This window comes from Filicampus tigris, chromosome 9 (assembly GCF_054856515.1).
Source record: "Filicampus tigris isolate MCC_2025a chromosome 9, RoL_Ftig_1.0, whole genome shotgun sequence".
In the NCBI taxonomy this organism is placed as follows: Eukaryota; Metazoa; Chordata; class Actinopteri; order Syngnathiformes; family Syngnathidae; genus Filicampus; species Filicampus tigris.
The window spans coordinates 22,347,458-22,371,646 of NC_141225.1; the positions used below are offsets into that span (position 1 = coordinate 22,347,458).

General features: G+C 46.2%; 1 protein-coding gene across 6 annotated transcripts in view; it reads right to left on the reverse strand.

Annotated features, from left to right (window-relative positions):
• The window catches only part of sulf2a (sulfatase 2a), a 45,223-nt gene that overhangs the window by 9,367 nt on the left and 11,667 nt on the right, over positions 1–24,189 (reverse strand). For 4 of the 6 annotated variants that reach the window (XM_086041954.1, XM_086041951.1, XM_086041955.1 and 1 more), the window contains 4 exons: positions 2,086–2,369; positions 1,170–1,409; positions 934–1,085; positions 288–457 (listed from right to left, as the gene is read on the reverse strand). In XM_086041954.1, the coding sequence (XP_085898080.1) occupies positions 288–457; positions 934–1,085; positions 1,170–1,409; positions 2,086–2,290 (767 nt within the window). In that variant the 5' untranslated portion in view covers positions 2,291–2,369. Of the gene's footprint in view, positions 1–287; positions 458–933; positions 1,086–1,169; positions 1,410–2,085; positions 2,370–3,376; positions 3,774–4,904; positions 5,235–24,189 lie in introns of those variants that run through there. The other 2 variants (XM_086041953.1, XM_086041952.1) reach the window with 2 other exon arrangements.

A 24,189-nucleotide genomic window follows, 5' to 3' on the forward strand; every position in this document is an offset into this window, starting at 1 on the left:
TTTGTTATTGAATCGTTGGCCAAACGAAACGACGCTGGAATATCGCGATGACTTACGAGCAGGTTTATAGCTGCGCGTGTCAAATGATAAAAATGGATTTCCGCGCTGTTCGCCGTAGATTTATTAGGCGATGCGGTTTATCGGCACAAGTAGATGCGAGTACGTCATTTGTCCACAGAGCTGTAAAGTCCACACGGGAAAAAAAAAAAAAAAGCTTCAAATGCAAGTAAAGTTCCACCGTCGTGTAATTGACGCGTTGCCTCGCGAAGGCGGCACGTTGTACTCACATGTGCTGCGACGCATTGGGGAAGGCAGAGCTGTACTGCGGGGCCGAGTCCTCCGGGCCGTGAGGGGCAACGTGGCTCAGAACCATCATGACAGGACGGTTCGGATACATGCGCTTGGAAAAGCGAAAGTAGTTGATGCTGTCGTTGGTGATGACGTCCGTCAGGTAATCCTGCGGAGGAAACTCACACTCTTCACCTGACGATGACTACGTTCCCGGCGGGCCACACTAGTTGAAACACAGCGTTCTGATTAATGTTGCGTTTGTGGAATACGAGTTGAGCATCGCGGCTCAGCTTCAGAAAACGGGGGACCGTTTTCAGTCGACAGAAGTGACAAAATGGCCGCCCCCGGAGATGGCTAAAAAAGGGGTGGATTAACTCTTATTCCACAAACGCAATATTTATCAGAATGCCCTGTTTCAACCAGTGGGCCTGCATAGAACATATTCTTGAAAAAAAATGTTTGGGTTGATTTCCTATTTAATAGAAGTAGAGTATATAACGTAGCACACTTTTAAAGCGGTCACAGCATTGCAATTTAGCTTGCTGTGTACTAGGCTTATTCCATTTCATTCATTGAAATTTTATTCCTACAAATTCTATTTTGATTGGTGCGATGAAATTTCAACAAACTTGTTACGGGTACCTTGGAATAGTCACCGCTGTGTTTCTCTCGAACTCCATTCCGGCAGAGGGTGTAGTTGTAGAAGCGAGAGTTCTTCACCAGGGCTACCCACTCCCTCCAGCCAGGAGGCACGTAGGAGCCGTTATATTCGTTGAGATACTTTCCAAAAAAAGCTAATCGATAAACCAGGAAGAAGACAGAATATTCATCGTAAATGAGGTGATGTTTTGAATCCGCTCCCACACCGCGCCATTTACCAGTCCTGTAGCCAGAGTTGTTGAGGTGCACGGCGAAGGTGTGCGGTTCGTGGTGGGCCTGCCAGGAGGGCGACGAGCAGTTCTCGTTGTTGGTGTAGGTGTGGTGGTTGTGGACGTACTTCCCCGTCAAGAGGGAGGAGCGGGACGGGCAGCACATGGGCGTGGTGGAGAAGGCATTGGAGAAATGCGTTCCGGCCTTCTCCATGATGTGGCGAGTTTTGTTCATGGCCTGCATTGAGCCTGGGAGAAAATAGCAAAGAGGGTCAAAGGTGGGGGGGGGGGGGGATTCCGAGGCAAACGGTAGTGATGGAAACACAAGAAGACAACGTAAAGCGGTTGAAGAGCTAAGAAGCGAGTAAAATCGTGACGCGAAAAAAAAAAATCAACATAGGACATGAGAGCGCTTAAAGCCATCGCATGTTATGGCGGAAAGAAGAAGGCGTGTGCGGGGGATGAGGGAATAAATCATTTTGCTTAAGTGTGACCCATTCGGACTCCTGTGTCGTAAAAGCTTTTCAAGCTGATGGTAATTGTTTGGGGAAACAGATGCTTGACCATAAATTCCTGCTTTTCAATGAGAGTCTTCTCACTAGCCATCAGCGGAGGACAAAGGATGTCACCGAGGCTATTATGCAGCCACTCCGGTCCAATGCGAACTAAAGAACTTAAGTGGGTAGGGAGATGGCTAGCGTTTGGCACCTGAACAATGGTAGGCATAGGCAGCCTGTATTTCATGCCAGCGATGGAGATGGAGGCAAGGGGAGCACATGACTTTGACTAAGCCAGTTGTCAGAGTGCCAAGAAGGCCGCACCAGGCCAACTTTCTCGTTCTGGACGGAATAATCATTGTGCATGGGAGATGGACATGGACAGATGGATGACTACGGAGGAGACGGAAATAGAATAATAGTCTTACCCAGCTCCATATCCTGGTCATCTGTGAGGATGAGGATGATATTTGGACGAATGTTGCGGATTTGCCGGTCCCGCTGGAGGCGGGACCTCATGCGGTATCCGGACAGATAACCGGAGCCCCGCGCCACTGGAAGAACTCCTCCGAGGACGAGGAGGACGAGGAGGAGGAGAAGCGGAAGAGGGGCGGAGGGCCTCGGCTCGGCCATGGCGCTACCCGCGCGGGTCGGTTCCGCCTTCGCTCTCTCGTTTCACGCAGCCAATCCGTGCTCAGCTACCTCCCTGGACCTGTGAGGCAAGGCCCGGATTGAGAAGGACATGGCGAGCGGGAGAAAAAAGGAGCAGATGCGAGCCTTGCGCAGCCATCACAGGCTGCTCTTCCAAACAAACGCATTCGTTGGAGCTGAGCTCAGCTCATTAATCAATCATTAATGATGCATTAGAGTGGTGTCATTGGCTTGGTGTAATGATCTCTGGTGATGAACACATGGCTGCAAGGGGAAGGGGGGGGGGGGGTCATGGGGGGCGGGGGGCTAATGGGCCTGGGCCGGGGCCAGCTCGGCCCTCACCGCGCCGCGAGAGGGTGAGAGTGTGGGAGGGAGCGATGGGGAACAGAGGTGAGCGACGGACTCAAAAGGATAAGCGGACGACAGGACGGGAATGGGGACGGACGTCAATTAGCAGCGTGATCCTGAGAAGGAAAAATCGGAAAATAATCGCATTTATTATTAAATCAATTCAATAATCCATCTTTAAAGAGGATATTTGTGGAATTGAGCTAAGCAGCAATATCCACCCGGTTTTAACCATCTCTGGGGGCGGCCATTTTGTCACCTCTGTCGAGTGAAGATGACATCACAGTTGCTTAGGGCTTAGATAACGACCAATCATGGCTCAGCTTCAGAAAACGGGTGAGCCGCGATTGGTCGTTCAATCGTCTTTTTGATGATCAAACACAACTTCACCGTTACTGGTATATGAAATACAGAAACAATTGCAACCGAATATGAGCATTTGGAAAATCTACTGTTCACATATTGCCATCGATAGTTTATTTATTTCACCATTATTTAGCCAGGGAAGGCAATTAAGATTCTCATTTGCAATGCCTACCTAGCTGCTGGCAGCACAGTAAAAAAATAAAAAGAAAAAAGAAAAGAAAAATAATACAAACGCATGTACAAGAAACTGGTTACATATTAACATAATACACGACATTACATCATAGCATGATGAAGAAAAGGTAGACAAGAGGCTGACAACGTTCATGATGATGATGTGCAGTAATTACTCACCTCAGTATTTTTGCGTAAACCTGTCCACTAAAAGCATCACTCCGCAGTCAGTTACTTTCAAACACTCCACAGGAAACATCGACCTTCAATAACACGATTGCTATTATTGCATATATAAACCCCAGAGAGCAAATAAAGCAAATTATAGAATGCAACACAAATACCGTCTATTGAGCTGCCAAGCAAAACTAAAGCGCTCGATAATGGGTTTATCTAATGACAAAATCAAAGCAGACAGACACCCCAGTGACCAGAATCATAAACAGTTTGCAAGCAGCTGAAGCATGTCCACTGAGACGCTCGGCTGTCAGAAAGAGGAAAGTGTGTGCGCGCGTGCGCGCGTGTGTGTAACCACAAGGAGGATGTGGCCAGAACAATTCTTGTCTGCAGATGAAGACAATAACAACACTTGAGTCCAGCGAGACTCTTGCGCTTCCTTCACAGCAAAATGACTGTAGTGGAGATTACAATTGACTGGAGAAAGGCATGCCCGTTCATACGGACAAAAGTATTGGGACACGTCCACCGAGGAATATGAATGCAATCACGAAGCCGGGCCGAGGTCGGGACCTGTACTCTCCTGCACGCAACTCATACAATCGGGGTTTAATTGGCTGGCAACGAAAAAGGGCACGTCGATTTGTAAAGCTAAACGTATCGAGTTGAGCACGTCTTGGCAAGATGAACCGAGGCCAATCCCTAACCGATGAACTAATTCATTACGAGGTGTGTCTCGCTCCATGTCTTTGTAGCCCCTTCCACGTTGCCTTTTTAAGACATGATTTATCCTGCCGATAAAATAACACAGACGGCGTCTGGCTAAAGGCTTGGTTTACACCGGAACAAATTTGATAAAAAAAAAAAAAGAGCATTTACGCGTTCACGTTCCACGTAGGGACGAAATCCACAGACGCGGGCGGCTGCAAGGACAGCTGAAAGACACACGTGTGAGCCGAAGGCGCTTGTTGGATTTAAAGGGGTACAGTAATGTGCCTCGGCGGGTCTGAGTACAATACATTTCGTGCGAGTCGCTTAACCAAGCTCAACGAGCACCGCAACCATCTTCCCTGATCCGGGAATGAATGTGACACACTCAGACTTGCACACATTCCACAGTCTGAAGCAACGCCGCGTTCAGTTTTCAAAACCGCCCACACTGAGACCCGTTTTTTTTTTTTTTGCAGGGTTAGGTGTCTTGCTGGATGCAACCGTGACGGTAGCCAGAACGAAGCGGCGCCCCAACAGCCAATTGCAATTTCCTGTTGTGATCCTCCGGTTCAAAAGCCCAAATCAATCAAATGAATAATGAAGCATTGATGTATTACTACAAGGCAGCAGGGTGACCTAGTTGCATTGCATGTTCTCCCCGTACTTACATGGCTTTTTTTTTTTTTTTTTTGTCCGGGCAGTTCCAAAAACATGCAATATTCTTGCCCAAAAGTCCGATGGGATGGGCTCCAAGTCACTGGCGACCTATCGGGCACATGTGGCATAGAAAGGACGGTTGCTAAGTATTTACTTTAACTACCTTCGGTTCATTTCAAACGACCGTAATGACAGCACGCCGCATGGCTACTTCGTTATATGTCCTCCATGCCTCGATTCCTTTTCCTTTTTGGCAGGGGAAGAAACAGCGGCTAGGAAAACACACAGGAAAAAAAAGAATCGGCAAACAAAAAGAAACACCCTTAACAGGCTCTGCCTGCAACCGGCAGTGACCAAAACGGATTCAAGGGCATCTATGGCCAACAAAGGATGGACTCAGTGTGCTCAAATGAAAAAAGATCCACCGCCACCGGGGCCCACTTTTCATCCGTTTGTGTGGTGTGGAATGTACAGTGCTTCCCTTTCGATAGATCTTCCGAGCTGTTGTGGACAAAGCCTACAAAGAAAAACAAAGGGTGCCAAATATAGTTCCATGAACACATTAAGCTCAACATTACACAGTGGTCTATCAATAGCAGACTATGTAAATGATTGGGCTATTGACATACTGCGGCGGTGGATATTTCCTGACATTTCTCCCAAGAGACCCACTCTCACCACCTGATACCAAAGGACTAATTGGATTTTCAGGCTTTTATCAGCTCTAACTGACACATATATTACTTTCTATTCAGTTTTGCTTTCTCACACTGGCATTTATCTGCCTTTATCATCCGTCTGCATGAAACGGAAAATGTCCAAACCAAAAAAATAAACAAATAAAAATAAGCTTCAAGTGTCAACATCGAAGCCCTCTTATTTCAGCGGCTCTCATCCTGTACTACGGTAACTCTTTGCACTAGGTTGATGCGGTCCGAAAGAACACATTTGATTTCAGTTTAGACAGAAGACAACATGACTAACTCCCCGGCAAGAAATCTTAAAGTCTTAGCGCTTGCAGGGGGGGCGGGGGGGGGGGAATATGATATTATGGGAATAAGCTACTAAAAGCAAGCGTGGGGAACACGGATCACGTAAGGCTACGCTAACGCAAAGTGATGCCTGCGAGTTGGCACAGGGAAGGAAAGTTGTGCTCTTCAGTCGCGCGCTTGTATGCGGCTCGGGAAGACAGGAGCGCTGCATCGCCGGATAAAAACTTAATGCCGCGCATCTTTTATGGAGAAAGCTGAATTATAAATGTCGTGACAACAGTGCCGACCGTGTCGCGGCGCTGACATGATGGTAAGACTGTGCCGAGGGTGGATACACACACCATGCCGGGATGTCACACTGCCCAATAACACGCACATCCGCACTCTTAAATTTCACAACTCAAGCGAGGCGGAGAGTGCTTGATAAATCTTCCAAAGACTTTGCCGAGGCGTTAATGTACTGTTCCCCTATAAATAAAACACACGGGGTGTTGAGAGGCATAAAGTCTGATTCATCCATCCTGCAACCTCCCGAGACAGATTGAAACATAGAATATGAGAAAACCGTGCGGGGGGGGGAAAAAAAAAAAAAAAAAAAAAAAAAAAAAGATGGTTATAACATACTGAAGGAAAACAAGTCCGGGCACGCACATACTTTTCAATCTAATCAGCTCGGTGCGATATTGTACGTGAGACAGGGATGAGAGAGCCGGGTTCCAAAATGTTCTCGCGGCTGCATTTTGAGAGCGAAAAAGATGCGGAGAGAAAGACGGAGAAAGGCGCGAGGAAAGGAATGAAGCTCGAGGCGTATAGTCGGGAAAGGAACAAAGCCGAAGCACCTCAGCCGCAAATGGAGTTCGCGCCAAGCATTAACATTCAAGGCCGACGCCTTCATAAAATAAAACCCCAAACACTTCAAAAAAAAAAAAAAAAGACACCACGCTCGGATGTCTGCGTAACAACGCTGTTGTATATTTTCTCCGCCGCTGCTTGTAACGAATAAGCAACATGGGAGTCAAGTTTGAAATCGCAAAGGTTGTGTGCTGCGACGCTATGGGGCCAATTCCTTTGGTCATAATTGAGGCTGGCAGGGCTTTGCTTAAGTGTGACTTTGTTCCCATTGGCATGCCTCGCTCCGAACAGAATGCGAGAAAGCCCCCAGGACCCTTCAATTTACCAACAAAAGTTGGCATTGAGATGTAAATTCGCCAACGGCATACATTTGCGTGAAGAAAACTTCTGTTAGTTTGTGTGTGCGTGTGTGTGTGTGCGAGCGAGAGAGAGAGAGAGAGAGAGAGAGTGCCCGTGTATGGTTGTGGACTGGGAATAAAGGATTTGTACTTGTCAAAACAGCATTGAGTGTTTTTTCAGCGTAATATTAAACAGCGCTGCCATCCTTCAGCCTCACCTTTTGCTCCGCTGCCTACTATAAAGTTAGCCTGAATAAAAATAGTCACAGTGAAAAAGAATTCTACCCGAGACGAATTTCAAGTTCAAGTCAATGTTTGTTTGCTACATGGGAATCCTCATTGCTGTAGATGTCACAAGAAAGTGGCGATGGACTTCGGGTGGCGGAGTTGCATTGGACTAAAAACGCAATTTGGAAATGACTAATTTGCCTCTTCCAATTTCGAGGAACCACAATCTTGTTTGCGGCATTTACAGGTAACTGCATATTCTGCACGCTGCCGCTTATAGTAAACAAGTAAGATGGAAACTAAAGCAGTGATTCGCAAGTTGTGCTACCAAGCGCCACTAGTTGTACGTGGGCTCCCTCTAGTGGTACGTGAGGGAATCGCTGCCCAAGCGCAGTTCAGCTGTATTTAACTTTGTAGTACAACACATTTGCATTTCATCTTCAAGAAAGTGAAGATGCATAATGGGACAGTGGTTTGCAAAATCAAATACAGTATGCTGTGTAGCGTACTTTTCAGGGATAAAATCTCTGTTGCGTTTTTGGAAGTTTGCTCCGCTACTGTAATTTCATATTAGTATTCAGTGGTTATGTCTGGTGTAAAAAAAAAAAAAAACTGTAACGATATTGACAAAGGATAGGAATAAAATATCCATCCCTCCATCCTCCATACCAACAACCTAGTCATGAGAAAACATTCAAAACAAGGGTTCCTTTAGTGTGCTCTAATTGATATTCTATTCAAAAACTTCAACGGCTCTTGCCTGCCTCTTTTTTTTTTTTTTTTTTTTTTAAAGATGTGCTTTAACTCCCTAATGTGTAACGGTAATGTGTGAGAATGACAAGAGATAAATGCAAAGGCTGAGCTCTCCCTTCTGCGGGAAGATTTCATTTAGATTTCCCTTCGGTTCTGATAAAAATCTGTACTTTTCCACACGTCAGAACCTGCTCGTCACTTCTCTATTAGAACATCCAGACATGAAAATGAAGCATTTCAATCTTTTTTTTTTTTTTTTTCTAAAGTGCGAAAATTAGGTTTGTGTAGTGTGTCAACTGTTTCGTTCGGTGCTGTTCCATGTCGTACTACATTTAAGTAAGTGCAGGAGTCTTTTTTTTTGGGGGGGGGGGGTGTATATTATTTCCTAATCTTAGATGTTACTGCACGTGGAATGTGCTGTTTGGGCAGTCATTTAGGAATGAGAGCAAATTAGGTCCTTAACACATCGTTAATCCTGCAGTGAGTCTGATGACTCAACAGTAAGGGTGAAACTGTAAAATGCTCTGCTTGACAGAGTTTAATGTAACATTAAAAAGCCATCTCTAACTTTTATAAATCAATCAGGGCACTTTTGTTCTGAGAATAAATCCATCAAAACAACGCGAGCATGTGATCTAAGGGCAGCGGCTTCCAAATTCGGGGCATTGTGTGGGAAGACCGAACAATGGCAAGCCAAAATCGACACTAATCTAAAACACTTTTTGCACAGTCATAAGAACCTGCCGGAATTAAAGAGCTTAGAGAGAACCGCAAGGTCGCGCTGATGCGGTATTGCGCAATAGCCAGCAACCTTAATAACGTTCAGAATTTGATTGAAGAGCAGCAAATCCCTGCAGATACACTCTAAATAAATCTCTCCTACAACAGTGGAAGCTGTTACAACGGAAACGCGCTGGCGTGCCAAACGCGTTTGGAGATTGCAGCAAAGGCGGAGTCTCAAATGGAGGAGCAACCTTTTAGATTTCATGAAATCATTTAGATTCAAATACAGACCCAATAGAGGTGAAGGTAACGAGGAAGGAAGAATGAAAAACAAAGAAACAAAAAAACTGGAGCGTCACCCCGGGCGTTATCCCATTCGGAGTTGCCAAACTGGAGATGCTTTGCCAGGCATTGCCGGTCTTGCAGCCTTCATTTGTCATGAAAAAAAAAAAAAAAATCCCATTATCACATAAGTCAAGCATATTGCGGAGAAGGTCAGTGTATCGTTGTTAAACTCTGCAATCACCGCAAGCCTTTGTGAATGTAAATGCAGAGGATTTACAAGTACAAGGAAATCCAGACTTGGCTGATTCATTTTTCTTTCACTTTCCCGGGTTATTGATTCTTTCAACTTGTAGCAGAGTGTCACCAAGGGAAAAGTGTGGCGAAGGAAAGGAGCGTGAGCATGATCCAAAGCATACCGCATCATGGCGTCGGCAGTGTGGCCGTTAACGCAACGAGATTAATTGTAATCGTAAGCTTAGGTTAGCTTCACAAGATACATTATTGAGCCTGTCGGCAATTCTGTCAAATGACCCGAAACGTGCAAATGAAGTTGTTTGGAAGGAAAATAAATCAAATGTTCATCAGTGGTCAAGCTTGAGCTCAACCCAGCAGAACAGCCAAAATCCCATCCGCTTTGTCCCCGAGCCGGTAGAAGTTGCTTGCATTTTAATTGACGGATCAGAAAAGGGGCATTGCGCATTTTAGCACCCAAAGTCACTATTCTCCTAACCGCGTCTAAAAAGTTCTGCCTCCATTTTTCTTCTTCTTACTTGCCAGAAGAAGAAATAATCCGAGCTCGCAGGTAGGCGTTTAGTGCCTCCCCGACTGTTGCGGTAGATGCTGCAGCACATCCTGCGCGATATTGATTTCTAAAAATAGAAAGGTTTGATCCGTACGATATTTCACAATGCCCTCGTCTCTTTCCAAGAGTGAGATGAACCTCCGTTTTCTATTAGATGCTTTCTTCCAGTAGATTTAACACCACAGGAAAAGGCGCAAGGCCTCGAGAGCGGGAAAGGTGCTCGACTCACGTTTCAAACGGGAGTGACCTGTAACGTTTGACGGTCAAAAGCGAGGACGGTGATATTTTAAGTGCCCCAACGATTTCGTCCTTTTAGCAGGTTAATTCGGGCCCTTAACATCCCATAGGACAAAATCAAGGTTGCCGTTCATGCTTCTCCTATGCGTGATGTTGCAAGGACAGAGATGCGCAACCGAGCAGAAAAGATATGCAGTGAGGACAATCTGACCGACCTCTGAACTGCGAGGCGGGCGTGCTAACCAGTCGGACCACGGAAACATTGACATCAAAATGTGAAAAATGAAAACAATTGGACACAAGTGTTTTTCCTCATCGCGGCGACGATATTTATATCCGGTACATTGGAAAAACATACACCCGCCTACCAACAAACACGTGCGCGTTCATGCCCGTCTCTGCGTAGCTCACAGCTAACAAAAACTCCAACTTCACGATGGTAAATACATGAATTTTACACACGAAACGATTACACTGATTTTCAAATGTGGCAATTCATTTCGCCGAAATGATAAAAACTCCATCCAAATTGTTAACACACACCAACTGCATTTTCTGATGAGTCTTTTTGGATGGATTCCCAACAATTTAAGATCCTGGACTTCGCCCAGACATAGAAAATCACTACTAATCATGCTTGCGTGCCATCTCGGCAACTCTGTGATCTACAAGGTCCATTATCTTTGAAATGGTTTTTGGACCGCGTGTGACGGGATGCAGGGAGAAGAGTTTACCGGCAAATAAAAAGGCAAGGGGGTGAGAGTAAGAGAGAGACATCAAGGAGGGAAAGACAGTGAAAGGCGGGAGTGTTTTTTTTGACTGTATGATGGTGCAGAGCACAGGTATCAAACTCCCGCCCTCGAGGGCCACTACCCTGCACGCCTTAGTCGTTTCCCTCCTTCGACACAACCGATTCAAATGATCGGGACGGTAAATCAGGCTTCTCGGAGCTCGCTAATGAGCTGGTCGTTTGAATCGGGCGTGTTGGCGGAGGGAGACATCTCAAACGCGCAGGATCGGGGGCCCTCGAGGACCGGTAATGTGATTGCCGGGTGAACAAAGAGCTGCGGCAGATTCCGAATGTTCACCCAACACGTACGCGGACATCCAGAGAAGCAAGCATTGCGCTAATGTCGCGCATCGGACGTCAAATCGTCCTCGGACAAAAGTCAGACCGATTGTCTGTGAATGTGCAGTGCGCATTGTTCGGCCCAGCGTAGGGCCATCAAACACCCGCCGATTGCCTTTTGTGTCCCCTCCGAACCGAACACGTTCGCTCATCTAACAAAAGTGCATTTGTTTCTTGGATTGCTGCCACGTCCCCATATCACTGCGGTTTGTTTTTCGGGGGGACGACATCGGTTTAGGACGCTGACACTTGTCCGCGCTGTTATTTGGCTGTATCCAGCAGCAACCGAGTGGCATGCAGCGCTAGCGCGGTGGTCCCAAAGAAGGGTCCTCATCAAGGTCGCGACATTTCCCCCCCTCCTCCCGCGCAACTCGGTGGTATGCTCCAAGGGAGCCCAAAGAGAACACCGAGGCGTAAAGAGAAAAACACAAACAGACCCCCGATTGTCCCTGACTTGGGGTTAACCCTCCTCCTCAACCGCCGCCCCCCCCCCCCCCCGGATTTAGAAGGAAGAAAAAGAGAGCCGGTCAATGGCGTTTTGTAAATACGTAACCGTTTTCACATCAGAGCATTTTTTTTTTTTTTTCTCACGTCGATAGGATATCGGCCTGCTTTGCAGTCTGCTCGTGTCCGTCCCTGCCTTTGCTGTCCTATTGTGGTTTCGATAAGGAGCCATTTGTGGTACCTCTGACAGAGCGGCCCAGCGGCCCGCTCCTTTGAGACAGGGTTTGACGGCTGAAACAAGCGAGCAAGCTGGTGGACAGGACAGCCCGCTGAGTGATGGCTGTTCCTTATTGGCACTTACTAACAACAGGCAAAGCCCCCCTACAGTGAATCGCATCTCGGTCAAATGGATTACAGACAAATCAGGCGGCGCGCATTGTTCCACTTGATGCGACCAATTTACCCAAATCTCAGGGACGTCAATGGACATGCGCCCGACTTTGCACGGCGAAACCACTAACGACCAATTAGGGCGTGTTACGATTTGCTGACGACTGTATCAACGCGAGAGATCTTGATGTTCATTTTTTTTTTTTTTTTTTTTTTCTGGCCAAGCGGAGGCGAATCAGACCGCCTCATTTGAATACTGGCAACGCACGAGATCATTTGGCATCATCCTCTGACGTGTTTTATTTTATCGTTACCGCAATCGAATTAGCATCTCCAACGGGGACTTCTCATCATGGTTTCGGCTAAGCCGTGATTACACCCAGCTTCCGTTCAACGGTTGCTGCTACCCTGCTGAATTATTCACAGCGGAAATGACCGCGATGGCCGGAAGTTACAGTTCAACGGCCGTAGAAGCGATCGCCGGAGACGACGGAAGAATTCGTTGGATGAAAACAAGAGCTTTGACCACTTCCAGGCCGTAGACCGCGTTTGACAATTTTACGGGGTGATGACGGTCTGAGGGTGCACTGAGCGTCATCCCATCGTGAGTTAAGCGTACCTTTGGGAGTTGGTGGTGGGGAGGCGTGGGGGGGGGGGGGGGTACTTCTTTACTTTTGCTCTCCACCCATTCGCTGTTTTAACCCCCTGCCTCGCTAGCTAGCTTTCTGTGGGACCTTTTGTCAAGGGATTAATGGGGTTTTAGACACGCACACACTGATCCGACACCCCCCTCCCCCACCACCGCCACCCCCACCCCCGTTAGAACCACACAAGAGGTTAAGATCGGAGCACAGAGGGAAGGCTGCGGGGCTGTTTAGACATATTTCCTCTGTGTGCTTTGCTCAAAAATCACCGCGGAGAACGATTCAGTCACTGTGGCGTTTCCCAGCAGGAATTTTGGGAGCCGCAATCCAAACCCGGGGATTTTCTTTGTCCTTTTTTCACGTGTAGCAGCTAAGAAGCTCGCTGGGTAGGTGTTCGAAAGGCACCTTTTTAGTTCGCGGCAGCCGCTGGAATTGAACCAAAAGGCCTCGGATGAAAGTTGGGCACCCGTGTGTTTCTGCAGTCAAATTGCCGGGAGAGCACATGGCCGACGTCTCGACAGGCCAGTTTCCATCTCGCTCGGGTGCCCAGACGGCCCATCTGTCCGTCTTGACCTGTGCTTTTGGGACCACGGGGGAGGACTAAGTGGCCCGCAAAGGGGGGGGGGGGGGGGGGGGGTCCCTGGCATGTTGCCCACCGAGAAATGACAGCGAGGCTCGCCAAACATCCCTCTAGGGCTGTGGTGCTACGGTATTGATGTTGGGTCGGGTTGCGCAGGCCTTGGCAGCCTTTTAATGAGCGCTCAAATTGATCAGGTGGTAATCATTTCTTCTCCCTTTACCGCGGATGCTTCTTGTTGGCTGTTTCCAATGGATTGTCTACGCTCCGACGCGGGCTGGGGGACCATGAATCAAAAGACGCCTGAATAAATATTCATTTCATTTAAACAAAACAACAAGCCATAAATAGATGCAAAGAACCACACGGCCAAACCTAAATTCAAGCCAAATTAATTAGCTTTTTTTTTTTTTTAAAACATTAGGTAGACTTGCACAAAGCGAGCTGTGCGTCTTATTTGTGCAGCTTGACTCGCATCCTGCCTCCCTATAATAAAAAAATGACCCCCCCATGAAAAAAAAAAAAAAAGACAGCAATGGTAAAATGTTACTTAAAACCTGTAGAGTTGGTAAAGGCTTTATTACGACAAAATGCTTCCTCTAGATGATGGATGATTTCCATTCACATAATTTCTTGTGGGAAAATGTATTTGGAAATACCAACCAAACCAGAGCAAACTGCGTGGTGAAATACCCCTTAAAAAGTTGAAACGAAAGACCAAAAAGCAGTACGTAATAATTGTACTTGCCCAAAGTGTCTCACGGAAGTCAGCAAAGCTCCAACTAACAGAGAGCAAAGACGGCAAGGAGGAAAGCTGATCCGCCTGCGATTCTGCTCTCACCTTTTTGTCCGACTGCTTCCCTGCACAAGCTCACAAGAGGACAACGGCGGAGGTCTTTGGGACTGCCATTAGGCTGCTGTCAGAGAGGAAGCCAACTGTCACCCCTCCTGTGGTTGCAATCATGACCCCCCCCCAGTCAGACTGTGCCCCCCCCCCCCCCCCCGGGATCTACGGCAGGGAAGTAGCAGGACGGAGGTAGAAATGAAAGCCCCGTTTGGTTCTCAGGGGAGAGGACATTGTGATTACTTTTCTGTGGCCTTTAGAGCCGAAGCCGACCCGAGTTTCACAGCTGTGCTGCTGATTGGTTACGGCGAAATGAAACGGTTCGAGGATGAAATTCTGGGGGATTTTCATGGCTGGCAAAAAGGTACACGTTGAGATTTCTGTCCAAACGTTCCACACGGGCGCACGCACACGCGCGCGCTCACCCCGAAGCAACCGGCTCCCTCTCTCACCACCGCGTTTCAATTCGCGTTGGCTCGCTCACAATCTTTTCCCATTAAACAGGAAACAGCGGCGGCTTGATGGAGTTTGTCACCCCCGTGTCGTAATTAATGTCGGCGCGGCTCTGTTCCCGTAATAGTGCGATTAGCACACCTGTCGACAAGCCCGACAACATCGACCCCCTACGCCCTTTAGATCGCAGCATACTATCATCCCCGGTGGAAAATGAAGCATCCGGCAGAAGAGGAGATTTCGCGAGCTTTCCAATCGCCTGGAGATTAATAGGCACCTTTTACCGTTTGCTGTAGGTCACGCGGTGAGCGAGGAGGTCAATCAGATTCATGAGAAGAGGAGCGTGCACCAATGTGCGTCCTCGATGAAAACTGTATAACGCGGGGTCTTTGGTTGGACTCTCCTCCGTCAGAGGCATTCGAAATAAATAAGGATCCAAGTCCATTCGAGATGCGCATAAAAACGGCCTATAAATTCAGGGGTTAAGTAGACAAGAGCGGCGTGGGGATACGTCGCCGGCGTTTTTCAACAACAGTGGCCGGTCGTGATCGGCGTTGTTTGTTGAGCTCCTTGTTAAACGTGTGCCGTTAAAAGCTATTAACGGCAGTTATCTTAATGGTGTGCGGACAAAGGAAGGGAGAGCGAGAAGGCTAAAAACAGCTGGGTTAAAAATAACACCATTTTGGGTCAAAAATGGACCGATCCACTACTTGGGTCAAGTTGACCCAACTTTCTGTCTTGTTTTTGCAGAAAACAACCCAAAAAAGTAGGGATGTAACGATTAATCGAAAATCAATTGTAAATCGATTCGCCCAGACTAATCGATTATTAGGTTCAATTAATCGAAAAATTTAGTTGACATCTAGAAAATGATGTCTTGAAAGGTTTTTTTCATTCCAGATGCATAGCACATTTTGAATGTGTAGATCAAATTATGCTTTTGCGTTTGTGGATGGCTGCAGAACCACACTAGTACACAGAGGGGCGGAGCTATGGGTGGGCCCGGGTGTGCACAGGCCCACCCAGTGAGTTTCATGAAAAAAATAGGCTTTTCAAATTTTGTAAATTATTATGAAATTGTTTTGGAATTTTTGTTTGTTGTTTTTTTTTGGTATTGAATATTAAGAATGGGATAATTGTGGTTGTCTAAGGAAAATCTGAACTTCATATTATTCACTTTGTCATTTCATTTGAATTTACGATGTGTCGGGACAGGAGGATTGTGCTCAGTGAGGGAAATATTCAGGCCCAGCCTGATTTTTCCAGTCCCTCCCACTAGCCACGTTCTGGCTCCGCCCCTGGTGCACGAGCATGGTAGCAATTTTTAAAAAACCGAATCAAATCGAAAAATCAGGAACTGAAAATCGAATTGAATCGGGGCTTGAGTGAATAGTTACAGTCCTACAAAATGGTGTTATTTTTAACCCAATTGTTTTTAGAGCGAGGAATTCTGAGGATATCCGAAAACCGCGATCTGAAAGTTAAAAAGTCCTATTTTATTTTTTTTTTGCATGATGCACAAATACACACTCTCTGTTGCCAACCACTTCCTTGCCAGTGACAAGGCGACCGATGGCACCGGTCAATGAGCTGCATCTCTGTGTTGGCCCTCGGGAGTCTGCCAAGCAGCCTCCCCGCATGCGGGGCCACAGGTTGGCACACTCGCAGGGGGTCTTTGCTGGGGTGCCGTCCTGGGCGCCATGCCCGATGTTGACAAAGCCTGGTATCGCCTGCTGTCAGGCCATTATGTGTGCACCACGCGGAAGGAATCAATTAGGCTGAGCTCACAACACAGCACTTTAATATTTGACTTCTAATCAGTGGAGCATGCGAGCAAGCTGGCACTTCTCGTCTTGCTGATGTAGAAAATGAGGGTCAGTAAAGGGATCGCATCGTGCTCCAAAACGTGCGGCGCATACACCAGGGAGGAGGTGGGAGACGGCCTCAGACAAACAAGCTGGCCTCACTGAAAAAGGGCAAATAACCTCTTGTCCCTCACAGGAGGTGAACGCGCGTCAGACCGCACACCGGCGGCGAGGAATGAGGCAGAAACTCATTTGCGCCCAAAACGAGCTGAGCACGACGGAAGGCAAGTCGGATGTGATAGAAAAGCGAATTGATGAGGTCTACCTATGCCCGATGAACTGTGCCTTTGAAACGTTTTTCAGAGTGGAATACTTTTGGCTTTCTTACCGCACTGCTTGCAGGCCTCCGCCACGGAGAAGAGGAGAAAGGGAAGAAAGAACAAAATGGGAGCCGTGTCCTCAGACTGGGGTATTGAAGACCTCAAACAGAATAGCTTACCAAAGGCATATCATTCACCTGTCGACTGGTGATGGTGTCACTGAGACAAAAGGAAGAATCAAAGTTTTTCCACCCGTCAAGTGATACATAAAGAAGGCTTTTTTTTTAAAATTATTTTCCACACACAGAGTGTAAAAAAACGGCAGCTTTTGTTTGCCTATATTTTATATTACATGCAAAATGGACTGCTGACCTCATTCAAGTCATCGCAATTCAGCCACTGTACGTGACTCCTGTGCTTTGATTCATGCTGACTGACTCCAGTCAGTGAGACGTCCAAATTATTATTCGCTATGTGATTGAACTAAAAAAAAAAAAAAAAAAAAAAAAAACCCAAGAGTTCAAATACACATTTCAAGCATGAAACAGGCCGGCTATCCTCGCTTGTTTAGAGATGAAAGCGGTTTTACAGCCTTGAGAAGTGAAGGCTATTTTCCCAGCTATTGGTTTAATAATCCTGACCCTTCTTGGCTTGCTCATTAATACGCCTTTTTTTTTTTTTTTTTGCTCTCACTCTTCCACAGCTTTTCATTTCACTCTATCCTCGTCTCTTCCTAATTAGCATACAGCCTTGACAACCAGAGCGGGGAAATGTGCCGGGACCACTACAGGGCTATACCATCACAGATTCATCCAAAGGAGCCAACAATAAGCACCCACTCTTCTTTGTGCTAATCACTGTCAGACAGATAAATTGAGGTGACGAATCGAGGACTCAAAGATGCCCGGGCTGTCGCTCGATGTTGCAAATTCACAGAAAACCCCCCCCAAAAAAATTGTTGAGGTGAACCAAAGTCTGCAGCATTGTTGGTCTCTTCCGAGGTATGACAAATGGACCACGGCGGCAACAATAATCTGATCTTGAATGTATTCCTCTTTGGAGGCGTGTCATCCTCAAAACAACACCTGCATATTCTCTGGGTAAACAGCCACAATAATAAACTAAAAAAAAACATTGCACCGCCGACAGCGTAAATGTAAACTGAGCAGCACTATCATATTGGATTGGGCAGGTCTACTTACACCTGAAAAGATTGCTTATGGCTGATGAATAATAAACCGCGGACAGATTGCACTTTGTGCAGATCGCCTTACTGCAATTACGCTTGAGTGAGCGCACACTGCCTCGTTCAAGCCAACATCATGCAAAATAAACACCAATATAAAAAGGTGAAAAAGCAACCAACCCCTTTAATATGGAAGAATGACGTTATTTTTATAACGTCATGAATAGGAATTCAATAAACACAAAGATAAAAAGTATTTTATAATGTTTCATATTGATACTCAGTGTGAAACATGGGCCTGTTTGGATAAACGTGCGTCACTAATTCGCTCGTCTCTAAACAAAGACAATTGGCTACCTGCTGCTGCTGCCGCCACCTGCTGGTATGGACGAGTACTACAATGTAGTAAAGACATGATTCCGCTGCCAGGCGCTGGACCGCACGGGCACACAAATGAGATCATTTGCCACGGCACACCTGACAATATCTCTGGTGATGCCGTCGCAACATCGGACCCCGTCGGGAAGCGTCTGGTGGGCGTTTCAGCATGTTGAACCGCAAAATTTAGTCCACAAAGACCTCCATACAAGAGCATGAATGCGTGAGCTCTTATTATTGCCAACTTCACTCTTGTTCTGCCACACTAAACTCATCCATCCACACAAAATAAAGATTCAGAGAGGACAAAGAACTATTTTCATACGCCTGATTGATTGATTGATTGACTGATTGATTGATTTCAACGTGCGTCCGTCCGCACATTTTGTCGTCGGCGTGCTCATTTACCACCAGGGAATCGCTTAATTGTTTTGACTAGCTGTCGGACGAAAGCAAAAGGAGAAGGGGGAAAAATGTCTGTTTTCACGGAGTTCTTTCCACCGCGCTGCCCGCCACTATTTCCACATCTCCATTCGACTCGGGTTGTGAACTCGTAAGCTCCGAGCGAAGACGTGCTGACAGGAGTGGTCCGATCTCCGTTCTGATTGGACAGGCGTCGGCGTCTAACACGTGCGACGAGACCGCCCTACTTGAATGTCTCCTTTTTGGGTTTTGCACAACGTACGGGCACAGCCGCGTGGTACGTGTCGCAGTGCTAAGAATACGCCCGAGGAGCGGGTAAGCTCACATATATGTCGCTGCCAAAGCACGTCTCTGATCCCAGCTGCTCTCTTTGCGGGACGGTTCTGCCATAGCGCTCGTGGGCATCAAAGAGAGAGGTGACCGGACGCCCGCGCCTGTCAATCTGTCCGTTTGTCCATCTGGAGCAGTAAAAGCCGCTAAGACCGCCGGGCCTCTGTCAAGGCTCGCTTTGTTCCGCGGGGCTTATTTCTGGATCGGGGGACACGAGAACGAGGACACCGCAGACATCATTTATTTGGACAGGATTACTTGTCCCGACATGATATCCGCATTACCTTGTGCGTGCCAGCTAGTGCAGCGGTCCAAAACAGAGATATACTTTTCATTCGTCTCGAAACAATACAGGGGTGACAGATTGAATCGAAAATAAAAAGGGAGGGGGAGAAATGGATTGAAACAGGCTGTGGGCAACACCGTCGTGTGACAAGCATGACAACTGAGGAGAAAAATGCGACACCTGGCCTCGCCCTTGATGTGAATAAGAGCATGATACATCAAAAAGGCGGAGGGAAGAGAGATGGCTATTACCCAGGAGAAGAAAATGAGGAGAAAGTGACTATTTTTAGCAGCGGTGTAAAAATACACTGGGGGTTCATTTAATAGTTCCCTAAATGTAGAGCCCCTGTGTGTACTGTTAACCATTTCATTTGTACTAGGAACAATCATCTTAATGCGATGCTATGTAATGAAAAGAGAGAGAGAAAAAAAAAGATTTTAGACCGAAACTGCTTGAGGAGCATCCTAAAAGACGGAAGGGTAAGGTTTGAGCTTTGGGGACTAAATTGTAAATTTGCTGTATATGTTTCGGCGGCATTACAGCATTCTCGCCGTGCGATGAGATCAAATGAATTCAAGAAGAGGGAAAAGCTCCCGATTCCGTCCGCCTCGCTCCCACGAACGGGGTGGGCTGGACCGGATCTTCGCATCTGTTCATCAGGTTGATCCAGATGAATTTGGGCTGTGAGGATAAATGCCCCAGCAGCCCTGATCGTCTTTTCTTTGACTGTCTGCCTTCTCCTCATCTGGTAGGAGGCTGATTGATTTCAGTGGGCTGGAACCCCTGGACTGCCCCTATTGATCCCCCCCTATCTCAAATGCTCTCTCTTTTCCAATTAAGAGTTCACTATAAGCCGCCACTATGGAATAATCCAAACGAATGCCAAGTCCCTCCGTGTTGCTACTCTTGCGAGGCCGCCTGTCTGCACCTCTTTCCCCGTTCCCGCTTCACTTCCCTGCGACTCTTCCAGACGACTGAAGGATTTGTCCCAATATTAGCATCATTAGCATAATTACTGACTCTGGACGGATGGCTGAATATTAGCCATATGTTGATCAGACGGTAGTTGCATTACACGTTTATGGTCATGACACATAATTAGCTAAACATCTTTACCCATAAGCAGTTATAAAAATCAATAGAAAGAAGGAAGAAAACTATTGCATCTTAGACAACGCCCTTTTCTCACTTCCCATGGGTGTGAGTGTTCGCGAGGTAAGAAAAGAAGCCCGGATCTCACTTTGTCTGATTCCGGTATTTTCGCAGAGTGAAAGAAACGGACGAGCAAATTCAATCACCTTGTGCGAGTCTTGATGTACATTGGATGCTTTCTTGAAAGATTAAAACCAACACGCATTGGAAAACGGTTGTTGTTTGTGAACTAACAATTGAGCTTGCTTCCCAAGTGAGTGACCTGCCGAAATTTTCCAACACTAATGTTAATGCTCGGTACCTTTTGAACAATGCAGTTGGTATTTTGAGAGATTGTAGTCGATGGGACCGGGGATAGCAAAGGACTCGCATTGCTCATTAAAGTTAAGCATAGAAGATTTCCTATACAACACTCAGAAGGAATCTCTTCAGCGGCAGCCAGCTTTGTGGGATTAAAGCGATTTGAACTACTCCGGAATGAGTGTCAGGCGAAGTAGATCAAACTATGCGCCGGATAAGACTGACATCAAACACAGTCAAAGTTGTGCGAGGAAAGAAACCAAGTTTTTATTTTTGTTTATGAGTTGAGATTACTTGGGAATCCCCCCCCCAAAAAACAATATCTGATTTAATTGACATGTATTCTTTCAACAAATATACACCCACGCCTACCTTGAGGATTCAGTCGCAGAGAAAAGAAGTTCAGTTGCAGGTCACTTGTAGCCCTTGATGCACAAGGTTTTAAACCTGTAGTCACACCGCTTTGGCGGAGTGAGAAAATCCAATTTCAGAGATCTGTAATTCCATAAACCTTATTACGGCGACACAATGGCTGCTGCACCTCCAGGCACGAAGGAGGGGTGCGGATGGGGAGGGATTCGCGCAGGCTGGAGTTGTGACCGGGCTCAACGTGGGCCAAGGTGGCGGACACAGAAATGGAAAATTATGCAGTTGGATTGTGGGGGGAAAAAAAAAAAAAAACGCAAAAGGGAAAAAAACAAGTCCGCAGTGCTCAGGCAGACTAAAATAAGACGAGAAGTATCGGAATACAATGTGTTTTGGGATTGGCTCTGTTTAAGAAGGTTTGTTTGAGTACATTCATCTATACAGCAGATTCGTCAAACACCCCCGAGGTCGAACAATTCCGTAGTTGACATGATGTCACGGGTCATCAGGGCGAAATGTCGGCGCAACTCATAACACCTGCGCCCAACTTGCCTCAGGTCATTGTTTTCTTTTTTTCTTTTGTTTGGATTGGCTTTTTATGTGACACATTAATGTAAACATTGTATTCCCGTATGTATTTTATTGCAGCTTTTTTTTTTAAATTCCTAATTGTTCAAATCAATCACTCAACCAATCAATCAATTACCTAATGTGAACAATAGGGGCAGAGCAATACAACTCCAGCGTTAGCATACAAGTCGTCACAGGTTGTCAGAGTTAAGATACCGTGTTTTTATTTATTTTTCTGTTTTACACTTCAGAACTACTTCTTATAGATGCATACAAATTGTTAAAAAAAAAAGTGAAATGTGTAGAACTCATCAGTCACTCACTTTTCGGACTAACAGTACATAACGTTTCTTTTTAGCACATTGATATTGTAGATTTTTTTTTTTTTTTTTTTTTACTGCCCTTTTGAAATAAAATTCAATCAAATCAAACCAACTCATCTTCACGTTATGCTTTCCTCCTTATTTGGAAAGTCTCTGGAGTGTCCGATGCGAAGCCATCAAGTGTGAAATTAAACAACCTGGTCAATGTTACATTACCGGCCTATTTCTGAAGCAAGTCGTTCTAAACTTCCACTGTTACATCACAGTGGGGCTACTTCTCCTCTGACTGGGCAGCTAAGCTCCAATAGTCAAATGAGTAAGTGGTCGCCACTAGCCAGTGCCAATCATTCTCAGTCTGTACAGGGAAGCAGAGACACCACAACAGGGGAGTCAACCCAATCTCCCTAATGCACCCCCACCCACCCCCCCCCCCCGAGCAGGCATGTTGTCAAACATGTCACCAACAACAAAATGCAAACTGATCAGAAAAGGCACAAAGGGGTGAAATGGAAAAAAAAAAAAAAAAAAGTCTTCGTCGTTAGTGGGAACATGTATCTGTTAGGGTAGCGCAACCATGTTGAAGAACGTCAGCAACCTTTTTCCGCAAAATCACCTGGCAACTCTTTTGAACTGAGAAACCATTGCATAAAATGTCCACTTAAAAGAGAACGCAGCACATTGCAGGTGTTCGGGGGGGGTAAGCCTTAACTGATTCATGAATTCATTGATAAAGACATCCTGGTTGTTATCGTGACTGAGAGGTGCGAGCGTTCGCAACACTTTCACCCAGACGGTGTCTTTTCTTGCATCCTTCGGCGATCGAATCTGGCGGTTGACTTTTGGCGCTCACTGGCTTATGTTTCCCCCAAAAACCGAATTGGAGAAAATGTTACATCCCGCGACATCGTCAGTTCATCGTGCATGCCTCTCAGCCCGCCGTTGTCTGAGCGCTCTCAATGAATGTTTGACAAAATCCCTTGGTGGGGAGTGCAATCGGCCGATGTCCGCCACATGAACGTTAAGCGCGTGAGCACGCACCTGAGGAGCCAGTTGCAGACGCTGGAGGACACACACTCATTAGATGGCAGATGAGACAAGAAGATTAAAACCACTTCAAATCTATACATGACACTCAAACTTTGGATGAAGCAGATAAAAATAATTACGGTAGCAATTACGATTATGGAAATGAGATGTGTCTTATCCGACAGGATCGCTGCAGATGGAGGGCTCTCAGCCTCCCACTCGCTGCCTTTAGCAAACTTAATACCGTCATAAGTTATTCACAACTGCGACAAAACTGCAGCAAAAAGGTCACCGATGACCCGGGGAGCGAAAATTTGATTGGAGCAAGGCCCCCGGTATAAAATGCAGCAATATTCCAAGAGTTTAGTATCATCTTTGCCATTTAATGATGGTGAGTCTCATGAGAGTGAGAGAGCAGTGAATCTCTTCTCTGAGGTTAGCAGGGGTCTCACTGCAGCAGCCCGTGTGGCACCTGCTCCACTGCAGCTCAGCCACATACGGGGAAATGATTGGAATCGTGACTGTTCAAATACCAACCCGCCCCCCCACCCCCTCCCGGAATTAAAACACACATGCACGCACACAATGCAGTATTTGCTCTCGTTGAGGTGGGAGAGTGTGCGAGGCATCGTCAGGAGAGCCTCTCTGCCGTACTATCATTAGAGCCGCAGCGGTGAGATCGACACGCTGATCTCCTGATGCAGCCTCAGCGCATGGCCAGTTAACTGCAGATCACACTGGAACAAGCGAGTGCTACTCGCTGCACTTTAAATGTTTGCCAAAGAATGCATAAAATGGGACTCCCGCTCCGGCAGTCAAATCTGCTCAAGTGAAATATGTAAAGGTGTTCTTATTAGCCTTCATTTTTTTTTTTTTTTTTTTTTTTTGTATTTGTGTACATTACGACAAAACTTGGGAGTCAAAATGAAGCCTTCACTAATAAAATACATACACTGTAATATAATTGATATTGTTTGTAATGATCACAATAATAATTTATCTATCAATCAGTCAATAATAATTTATGGAATACTATTGCATTATAATGCAAAAATGCTACATTCAATCTATTATCATTCTATTTTAGCTGTCGGCAGGGAGAAATTGTACTGTAGTTTTACGGCTTCGCAAAGTGCTGGTCCATTATGAACACACACTTAAGAGACAAAGTGTTGTTACTTAACCAATACATTTTAAATTAAATGTACTTGTACATGTAAGTTTGTTTTGTATGCACTGTATTTGAAACTGACACTTTATTTTCAGTTCTATGATTTCTGGGTCCCTCCATT